A 10,177-nucleotide genomic window follows, 5' to 3' on the forward strand; every position below is an offset into this window, starting at 1 on the left:
ATAACAGTTAATTCTCCGAGGACACGAACAACACGAATACTTCTTCACGCACAACCCTCAATATAAGTACGTTAGCCGTTTTGGGGCTTACATTTTTGGTTTTCTAAACCTATTTATGAATTCAGGTAAAGGCAATTCGTTTTAATTTATTGGTGGTGTAATTAATAAATTGAAGTCTCTCTCTCTCTCTCTCTCTCTCTCTCTCTCTCTCTCTCTCTCTCTCTCTCTCTCTCTCACCCTCTCTCTTTCTCACCCTCTCCCTCTACTCTCCCTCCCTCTCCGTCTTGTTGTTAAAGCCCCACAAAGGCCGCCGCCATAGTTAGTAATGCTGCCATGGCAACCAGGAAACACTTCAGTCTGTCTGTGTGCGAAAGGGAGGGAGTCAGGGTGAGGTGTTTGAGTCTCTCACACTCAGTGCTTTACTATTAGAAATAAACACTAAAAGAAAGTAGCACAACTGGAAGTAACAGACCAGATGATATTTCTCTCCAGGTGATCAACTGGATAATATATGTTTCCTTTGTAAGTATTTTTTGTGAGTGTGTGGATTTACATAAGGATGTGAGTGCACCTCTGATCTATATTAAGTGAATCAATTTGTGTGTTCTTGTGTGTGAATAAGGTTTGGATCTGTACTTCTACAGTTGTGTTTTTACAAATGTATGGTTACATTTTGATGGCATAAGTAAGGTGTCCTATTTAGGGGGTTAATCTCTGTTTGTGTTTATTTTACAGGTGTGTGTTAATGTGGCTAGTTTAGGGTCATCATGGCATCCACTGGAGTCTCTAGTCACCTGCCTCCAGTCAAGAGTGTAAAGGTTTACAGAAATGGAGACCCATTCTTTTCAGGTTGGAACAGGTTCTAAAACAGTTTTCTGTATAATTGTTTTATATATATATATATATACTAAGCAAGCTTTTGCCACACCTCTCATTGGCTGGTGACTTTAGAAAATTTACCGGCCATAAATATTTTTTATATTTGTGACGTATTTCCAAGTGAAACGGAATATTGAATAGAGGGCGGGTTTTACTTTACCCTCGCTCATAGAAAACTGACGGATGGTGGGGGGAGTGGTTAAGGATCCCAAGGCATCAAACTGACGTCATCAGTGAAGGAAGCAAATGTTCAGATTTCGATTAAAGATTACCACGACAATCTCATTTGTTTCTGTGTTTTAATTTTTAACACAGATTAATGGTTTACAACAAGACTAGTAATGTGCGCTAACAAAGTAAAAAGGGTAGGCCTAAATGATTTAGCAAAAACAGCCATTTATGACACGCCTGGCTAACGTTGAGACTATTCTATTTATTTATCTAACTATTCTCGTTGAGACTTGGGTCTGGGAACCACATGTGCATTTTCTCGTATTTGAGGCGTGGTTTACAAATGCCCGGCACCGTTTATTGGGTGCTAAGAATGTCTATCAAAAGCGCCTGTACGTAGCTCATAGCCAATCGTTTCCATTATACCAGATGACGTATGTAGAGTGACAGAAATTAGACAAGGAAGAAGACGATGGGTAAGATATTTTTGTGTAAACAATGACGTTCAGCGACTATTGCCGTTTGTGCAAGATAAACATGAGGGTCGAATGTATATATGGATATAAACAAACTGCTTAGTTGTGTCGCATAGATGTCGTCATCGTCTTGCTGCTCCCTCCCCGTTCTGTGATTGGTTCCCTAGATGAGGCGAAAATCTGGTCGATGGTATCCAGACTGCCTTTCAGCGTGAATAAAATCGCGCTGCGCAAAGGCAGTATGGGGAAACCCAGGCTAATTTATGACAGCGTTTCTTGGTCCTTTTTTGTTTTATTGACATTAACGATACATAAAGACAGCAGCAGAAATATATTAGGATGTTGTCACTTTAACACCTGCACGGATCCAATATACTGATACTGTACACAATGAGTGATTGTACTACACATGCGCTTTCTTTCTCTACTTTTTACTTTCACTAAAGAAATTACCGATTGTGTTTACTAGGATATATACTCACAGAGACGGGCATTTTTTTACATAATTTTGTGCGAATATGTCCGTTCAAGTGCAAGAAGACGTAAAACAGAGCTTATTTCAGTACTCGCGCACTGTCTGGGCACGCACTTTGGTTGAATGCACACACTAGATTTCCCACGCGACACGTGAGTTCCTTTTTGCATCTTCTTGCACTTGAATATTTAAATTGGCAATTTTGAATATTAAATTTGCTAGGCTTAAACTTTCGTGACACTGAATTGTTAGAATTTATAAAAATGTTTCCGGACAACTGGCAATTGACACTGTTTCATATACTCGCCAATGCCAAATTTTTACACGCATTTGGCGCTTGGCAAGTAAAAGTGTTCATTTTAGCCCCTGTGTATATACAGTATTTCTGAAATAAAACTACATGTCATTTCATATGTGTCATATATTTCATATATATATATATGTATATATAGACAGAATATTGAATTGAATATATATATGTATATATTGTATATATTTCTATAAAAATGACATGAGTTTCATATATGTGTATGTCTTTTTGGGTCAGGAAGGAGATTTGTGGTCAACCAGAGGCAAATCTCCAACATGGATGCATTTCTTAATGATATCACTCTCAGTATCGGAGCTCCATTGGCTGTTCGAACTCTCTATACGCCACGCTGCGGCCACCGGGTCACGGACCTCACTGACCTACAGCAAGGGGCACAGTATGTGGCTGCAGGGTTTGAGCGCTTTAAGAAAATGGAGTAAGTGTGAATTCATTTAGAATGAGAATATTCTGAATTACACTGTCCTTGACATCAAGGGAATTACATTACATTACATAACGAAACTTCAAAGTCAGTGTTGTTAACTAAAACTAAAATAATTTTCAGTAATTGAATCAAAGCTGAAAATTAAATAAAATAAAAGTATTAGATAACAAGCTTAAACGTAAAAAACCTAAACAAAAGTTATAAATGTTGCAACTAACTGAAATAAAAATTTAATATTTTTGAAGTAGCCTACTAAAATACAAAAAACATATACAAATTAATAACTCATAACAAAATTATTAAAATCTCCCTGTGGTGAAAAGTACGTTTTTAATGTTGTTTATATGTCTATGTTGTGTTTTTTATGTGCTTTAAGACAAACCATGTGCAAATTCATTAGTAAACCAAAGACCGTCTCAAAATCGCGGTTTGAAGTGAGTGGGTGTGAGTGTAAATATTCAATGAACCGCGTATAGTAAATGAGGCAAGTGTGTAGAGTTACATTCAAGCTATTTTAAGGCATGAATGAAAAAACTTTTACATTTACATCAAATATGAGTTTTAAGGGATACAATTATTGACTACAGGGGGACTTTAAAACCAAAATTAAAATTAAAATATATATTTTTTTAAATCTAAATATTCATAAATACTTTATGAGTTAGAGTAGGATCATGCATCAAAAAACTAGATTCCAGGCTTGATATTATAAATGTCTAAAACCTGCATAGTATTTGTTTGTCTTTTCTATATGTTTAGTTATCTGAGTACAGGACAGAAGAAGGGTCCGATGTTCAGAGCTGTGGAACCAACACAGGTACATCAATTTTGTACTTATTACTGATTTATTGCTTTTTATATCTCAATTCAGCTATAAATATATATTTTTTTTACAATATTCTAAAGTTGATGTATGCAATTATGCATCAAAAATCATACCTGTTTGTCTGTGTACTGGCGTGTTATGCTGTGTTTGTGTTTTTGTTGTTGCTGTGGATGTTTAGCTGAAGTGTGTCATAAAGAGGAGAGAGAGAGAAAGGGGCGTTATTGTCCCTTCCAACAATAGAAGGCCAGGGGAGGCACGCTGTTAGTCTTATCAGATCAGAAAGCTTGTTAGGACATGTTTAAGAGCCTGACCCCTTAATGCTGCGCACAGAGCTGCTAAAACCACTGTTAATAATAGCCTTGAGAGCAGGGGACACTGACTCAGCGTCAACATATTTGATTTACTTTGCTGGAGAATCACTGACTGCACATTATCCTGCTTATTAGACAGCTACGTACTTGCCAAATAAAGAAATGGACATGAAATATTTATGTGCTATTTTTGTATTATGTGAGAATTAAGAGTATGCAACGTGATATGCGAGACATGATGAGAGACTGTGTGGGAAATTCGTTTCCTGAGAATTAGTTTACAGTTTAACGGTCACTATACAAAAATGATTGTTTGTATATATTCGTATTTTTATAGACAAAATAATACATATAATTGTCAATTAAAAATAAGTACTCTTTTTACAGGCTAAAGCACTTGTCAGGCCTAATGTGTCTGCAAAATGGAGGAAGGTCATCACTCTGCCCTGCATCATACAGTGAGAACATTTAAATGCTCAAACATAATGCTTTAACTCTGTTAAACCACTTTTTAATCATGCTTTCAGAGAAATTCAAACTTATTCTTCCTTCTCCCTATCATATTCAGTGTATTTAGGAACGGGGACATCCTCAGTCCTGCCCTGCGTCTGATCATCCCCAGACACATGCAGAAAAATCTAGAGCAGATCCTGAGCCTCATTTCGGAAAAAGCCATGCTTCGCACAGGAGCTGTGCGCAGGTGATACAAATATACATACTGTATGTGTTATGATGACCTCATACGTGGCGAGATAGTTTTGATTCCTGCAATCATTTCACTTTGTTGACCTCTCAGGCTCTGTACTCTGGAGGGCATCACAGTGACCTCCACAGAGGAGCTGGAGTCTGGGCAAAGCTATGTTGCTGTTGGAACAGAGAGGTTCAAGAAACTCCCATATGTGGAGATGCTGCTAAACAAAGCAACAGGCAGCAGCGCAGACAGGTGATGAGGGTGGATAATTGAGATGAACAATACTCTCGTTTTTGTGCACATACACTACTGAATTTTTATATTAGATTTTTGAAAGGAGTCACTCATGCTCACCAAGGTTAAAAGTAAAAAGTACTATTGTGATATATTATTACAATTTAAAATTACTATTTTAATATATTTTAAAGTGTAAGTTATTCCTGTTATGGCAAAGCTGACATTACTCCAGTCTTGAGTCTTCAGTGTCACATGATCCTCCAGAAATCATTCTAATATAATATTTTGTGCTCAGGAAACATTTCTTATTATCAGTGTTGAAAACAGCTGTGCCGCTTAACAAGTTTTTTTAATTCTTTGAAATAGAAAATTCAAAAGAACTGTTTTAAATAGAAATGCTTTGTAACATTATACATGTCTTTACTTTCTATTTTGATCAATGAATGCATTCTTACTGAATAAAATAACTATTTCTTTATTTTCAAAATTATTACAATTGTACTGATCCCATACATTTGACTCGCAGTGTGAGTATAAATTAAATCATGTTAAATAGGATCTATCTGTCTTCACTCTAGACATTATGCAGGAGACAGAGGATTTCAGAGAAGAATTAAGGTACTATTTACACTTAATATACAGAGTTAAAATAAATATATCTTACATATTGTCTTATTAAAAATATATTACAAAATCATATAATAAATATATTTTTATCTTTTAGTCTCAGACTTGCGTATGGAGCCCTGCTGTATATTTATTTTTGTGTGTCAGATTAATACAGTTTCATAAGACAAATTGTTCTGTTAAAGTTCGTTAATGTTCTCTTATGACGATCCGACTCAGAGTAGAAAGATTTTTTTCCCCAGGACAGCCACAGTGACTCCACCCTCCAGAATTCACCCGAGGTAAAAACCAAATACTCAAGTTTTTCTAATTCTCCTTTTCCCCCTCTTGTACACTGTAAACAATGCCCTTTTTTTAAATCCACATTTCTTTACTGGTGCTTTAAAGTAGAGCGTCATCGTTCAACCGAACCCAAAAAAGCTTCAGATCATTGAGCCACTATATTGAGCATATCTTGTGTAAATGGTGTCTGCTTTCAGAGGGAAGGCAGGCGTGTGAAGTCCACGGGAGATGAGGTGGAGCGAGAGAGCTCCCCTCAGCTGGTTAAGAGGAGAGGAAGGAGAGGAGAAAGAGAGGAGAACTCTGTTTTCTACGCTAGACCTGTGAGAGTTCGCAGACACCCACACACACGCAGACCCCCAACTAAAGCCACAACAGGTGAATGCTAAACAAATACATGAAATATACTTACTAAATAAAATGTAACTTTTTTTTTGTTTATTAACCTGTTGCAGTCTCTCTTGTGATATTGTGTTAGATGAGCACAGTGTGTTTAAGGCTTCTGAGAACAGTATGAGAGAGGAGGTTCGAGGTGCTGAAGAGGTCGCAGAGGATGAAAACACAACTGTAGAGCTTCCCATTGACCAGGTACACCTCTCCCCTCTTTTGTCCCATCTCATCTCATCTGATCTAGTCTTTTCTAAAATTGTTATCATTTCAGAGAGAAGCAGATATTGTGGAGGATGAAGAGCCTCCTGAAAGAGATCAGTTGGACCCAGCCAATACAAATCATGTGAGTGTGTGAAATACACATGATAGTAATGACAACTCAATCATGAAATAACACTTTTTGGTCCAATTAAGATGCATTCTGGTGAAATACACAGTCCATCAGCTGATCTTTCCAGTGAAAACGGAGAGAAAGAGTTTGTAGTGTCCGAGAAGGACGACCAGTCAGCTTTGCGGAGAGAAACACAGCATGGATACACGTCCAGCAAAGAACAAACATGACATTAAGACACTGTGCATTGAACATGTACTTCTTTTTTGTAGTTTTACATCTTAATTGTGTTTTCACTTAGGCTTACATGGAACTAAATCATTTTAAGAGGGATTATTGTATAATCTCACAAAATGATGCAGATTTTCTTCAGGTCAGTAAAATTATTTTATTTCGTTCCCATTTAGGAGTCAGACACACGGCATTTCAGATCTTCATCATCTTCACTCAGGGTCTCTGAACATTCCCCACGAAGTGAAGAAACACGGAAAGAACCAGTCAGTTTATGAGTTGTAAACAATATATTTAATGCATATATCAATGCACATTATGTAGTGTAGTGCCATCTCTAGTAAAGGCCTGATATCTAATTGCTGGTGGTAGCCAATAATACTCAATGCATATTTTTATAGTCTAATATCGGATTACGTATTTAGAAATTATTAGAATTATGTGTAAACATGAATCATTTAAATACCTTGTCTTGCTCTCTTTGTGTATGTATCAGACTTTGGGTTCCCATGAGGAACAGACAGAAAGGGATGCTGAGCGCCCTCTCCAGGCTGAAGATGATGCAGGAAACAGACACACACTTTCCCAATCCACACACATGCTCTGAACATGGAGATCGCTGTACATTTGACATTATTTTGGTGAAAAATGGCATTTAAAATAATTTGCCTTTCAAAGTAACAGTGATCTCAGCATGCTGAAAAATATGCTTTTTTTTTTATTTCTTATGTTTAACAAAATATGACCTCTGAATATATAAATAAATGTATTTAAACACTGGCCACTTTCACATTATTAGTACAAATCCATATAAACTTCCGATAATAATATACAATATGTACAAGTATTTTGTATGTTCCACAATCCACATACGTTTAAAAGTGACTTTTCCCACAGTTGCGATTAAAGTGCAAAACATTTGGATTTCACCAACACAGTTCAAGTAAAGATTTTAAGTTACACATCGTTTTCTCCTGGTAAAGGTTCACGGTATATACAGAAAAAGAAGCAGCACAGATATTGTGCCAGTTTTCAATGAGGTGAATATGTTTGACAACATGGCTGGAGCCGATCATTGGTCCAAGCCATCTCCTCATTCACCTTCCAGTCCAGTGGCATGTTTTAGTGGTCACTCGTGTTGCGGAGCCCTGTGCTGTCCGTCTCAGAGACAGAGCTCAGGACGCACACAGTCACTCCAGACATGACGAGTAACATTCCCAGCAGAGCTCCTACATGAGCAGAGAGACAGAGAGTGAAAGACCTGTGTGGCCAATAGAGAGAGAGTGAGTGATGTTATTAAAGGTAGGCCTATTTTAATACCTTACCCTTTCCTCCAAACTCTTCTCCAAGCAATTTACCCATTAGTAATGTGAACAGAAATGTGAGGGAATTCACCATGGGCACGGCCAGAGATAGATCTACAAAACAAAAAAAACACTTAAAATCTCAACACTACAATAATATTCTCTCATCATGATTGAGAATCATATATACACTGAAGAAATAGTAAGAGTATGCTATTCCTAACATAAGTTGTCAATACCTAGAAATTTCTCACCTGTAGAAGCGAGCGTGAAATAGAAAACTACTGATCCACTTTGGTTTAACAAGAATGGCACCAGATACTATAAAATAAATAGTATATACAAATTATATAAAATATACAACAATTCTGGTACAGAATACATGCATAAAATAAGTACACACCTTGAGATTAAGAAAAAGGAATTTTATCTCGGCCAAAAACTGGAGGAGTTTGTTGTCCCTCTGAACTCCTTCAATGCCCTCTGAGCCTTTTTTCAGGAAGGGGTTTGTTCCTCCCCACAAGATCGCGACCAACAACAGACAAAGCACTTCACCTGGAGAGAACGTTTATGCGATATTTTTAAATGGGCAATTCAACACACACACACACACACACACACACACACACACACACACACACACACACACACACACACACACACACACACACATATATATATATATATATATATATAAATTTAAACAGTACGGAACATAGTGATTCCATAAATATATGCAGACAGACACACTTGTGGAAGACAGATACTAGGTTACTGCTGAGTGATTTCGGAGCCGCATACCGCCATTGAAAGAGATGGTAAACGTAGTGTGTAAGTTACTAGCTCTAAACCTTTGTACAGCATACACAACAACAGTCTCACCTGCTGACACCATTCTACTCTTGTTCAAGTAAAGGACACTGGCACTGCATTTTTCTTCTTCTTTTTCTTGTATAGTTTAATGGCGGTTGATAATCCAACTTTTGATGTATTACCGCCACCAACTGGACTGGAGTGTGAAGCATCAACGGAAGGAAAAACAAACCAATCATGAGGAAAGAATAAATAAATAAATAAAATAATTAACTTTGTGCCATCATGGATATGTAATTTAAATTCTACTTTCCAATTCTGTTATTTTGAGATACCGAAGTATTTCTCTCTGTATTCTTGACTGTCGAGGCAACTTAGATTTGATAGATTGAAATTGATTATACCTATATCTTTCAATTTCTTAATCAACTCCTCTCTTTCCTTGGTAAATAGCCAAGGCTACTGCACAATGTAGAAGTGCATCCTCAATAGTTTCGTCTTCACTACAGCAGTGGTTCTCAACTGGTTTGGCCATGGGACCTACCATTCTCCCTGACTTTTTAGGCTTTTTATATATGATACATATGTACAATTGTTTTTTAAAAAAAAAAACTAATTTATTACACACACACACACACACACACACACACACACACACACACACACACACACACACACACACACACACACACACACACACACTTATTTATTTAACATACACATAAATGGTAAGAATATGACTAGCCTACTGATGAATAAACAGTAGGCCTAGGATAACAAGGCTATTGAATAGGAGTCCCAAACTAGTTTTTGTTAATAGGCTACAATTAAGTTGGTATGAGCCACCACACAGTCTTTTATAAATATACAAAATTACACAAAGTGAAAATGACATGACATTTTGGGGTTATGGAAACAACAGTTATCATGGTTGATACACAATACTAACATGAACTGTTAATGAAACATGGAAACTTCTTGTTTCTTGCTTCTGAATAGAATGAACATCATATCTGCATGCAAATCCTTTCCAGCTAACACACGACGTAGCCTACCAGTTTTGTGTCACTTTAACATTGCATCGCTTGTCTGAGCCTGGCCCATGCTGCTGAGGCTGCTTTGTCCGAGTCTGACTGTGGGCACTGCGCCGACGTGCCAGTGCGTCTGCCGGACTGCCGGAAGCTTTTAGTTATTAACACCGAAGCGGCATTCGCGCTGAACATGATGGCGGTGCTGCATTAAAGCATGCATGAAATAAATACAAATGCCAGAGGCACAATATATAATAATAATCATACACACAATGTCCTGGGATGCATGTTCATTTATAGAACAATTTGTCTATAAATTAAAGGGATAGTTTACCCATAAATTAAAATTA

The 10,177-nt window shown here is 37.1% G+C and overlaps 2 protein-coding genes across 5 annotated transcripts; one reads left to right on the plus strand and one right to left on the minus strand.

The window, feature by feature from the left end:
• Positions 1 to 349: 349 nt before the first annotated feature.
• dcdc2b (doublecortin domain containing 2B) lies at positions 350 to 7,309 on the plus strand. Of its 3 annotated transcripts, none has more exons than XM_079634587.1 (14): positions 350 to 492; positions 736 to 849; positions 2,549 to 2,747; positions 3,516 to 3,573; positions 4,281 to 4,351; positions 4,462 to 4,593; positions 4,690 to 4,836; positions 5,400 to 5,439; positions 5,691 to 5,729; positions 5,928 to 6,105; positions 6,206 to 6,315; positions 6,389 to 6,460; positions 6,856 to 6,945; positions 7,176 to 7,309. In XM_079634587.1, exons 2-14 carry the CDS (start codon positions 768 to 770, stop codon positions 7,284 to 7,286), a joined length of 1,329 nt encoding a protein of 442 aa, XP_079490713.1. In that variant the 5' UTR covers positions 350 to 492; positions 736 to 767; the 3' UTR covers positions 7,287 to 7,309. The 3 variants fall into 3 exon arrangements, with proteins under 3 accessions (XP_079490713.1, XP_079490714.1, XP_079490712.1); XM_079634588.1 differs by having other exon boundaries at positions 374 to 387; positions 761 to 849; XM_079634586.1 differs by having other exon boundaries at positions 389 to 522.
• Positions 7,181 to 10,052, minus strand: tmem234 (transmembrane protein 234). Of its 2 annotated transcripts, XM_079634593.1 has the most exons (6): positions 9,852 to 10,052; positions 8,866 to 8,992; positions 8,387 to 8,538; positions 8,238 to 8,304; positions 8,005 to 8,097; positions 7,181 to 7,908 (listed from the first exon to the last, which is right to left on the minus strand). In XM_079634593.1, exons 2-6 carry the CDS (start codon positions 8,876 to 8,878, stop codon positions 7,802 to 7,804), a joined length of 432 nt encoding a protein of 143 aa, XP_079490719.1. In that variant the 5' UTR covers positions 8,879 to 8,992; positions 9,852 to 10,052; the 3' UTR covers positions 7,181 to 7,801. The 2 variants fall into 2 exon arrangements, with proteins under 2 accessions (XP_079490719.1, XP_079490718.1); XM_079634592.1 differs by lacking the exon at positions 9,852 to 10,052 and having other exon boundaries at positions 7,440 to 7,908; positions 8,785 to 8,896.
• Positions 10,053 to 10,177: the final 125 nt, after the last annotated feature.

This window comes from Phoxinus phoxinus (assembly GCF_949152265.1).
Source record: "Phoxinus phoxinus genome assembly, chromosome: 14".
In the NCBI taxonomy this organism is placed as follows: domain Eukaryota; kingdom Metazoa; phylum Chordata; class Actinopteri; order Cypriniformes; family Leuciscidae; genus Phoxinus; species Phoxinus phoxinus.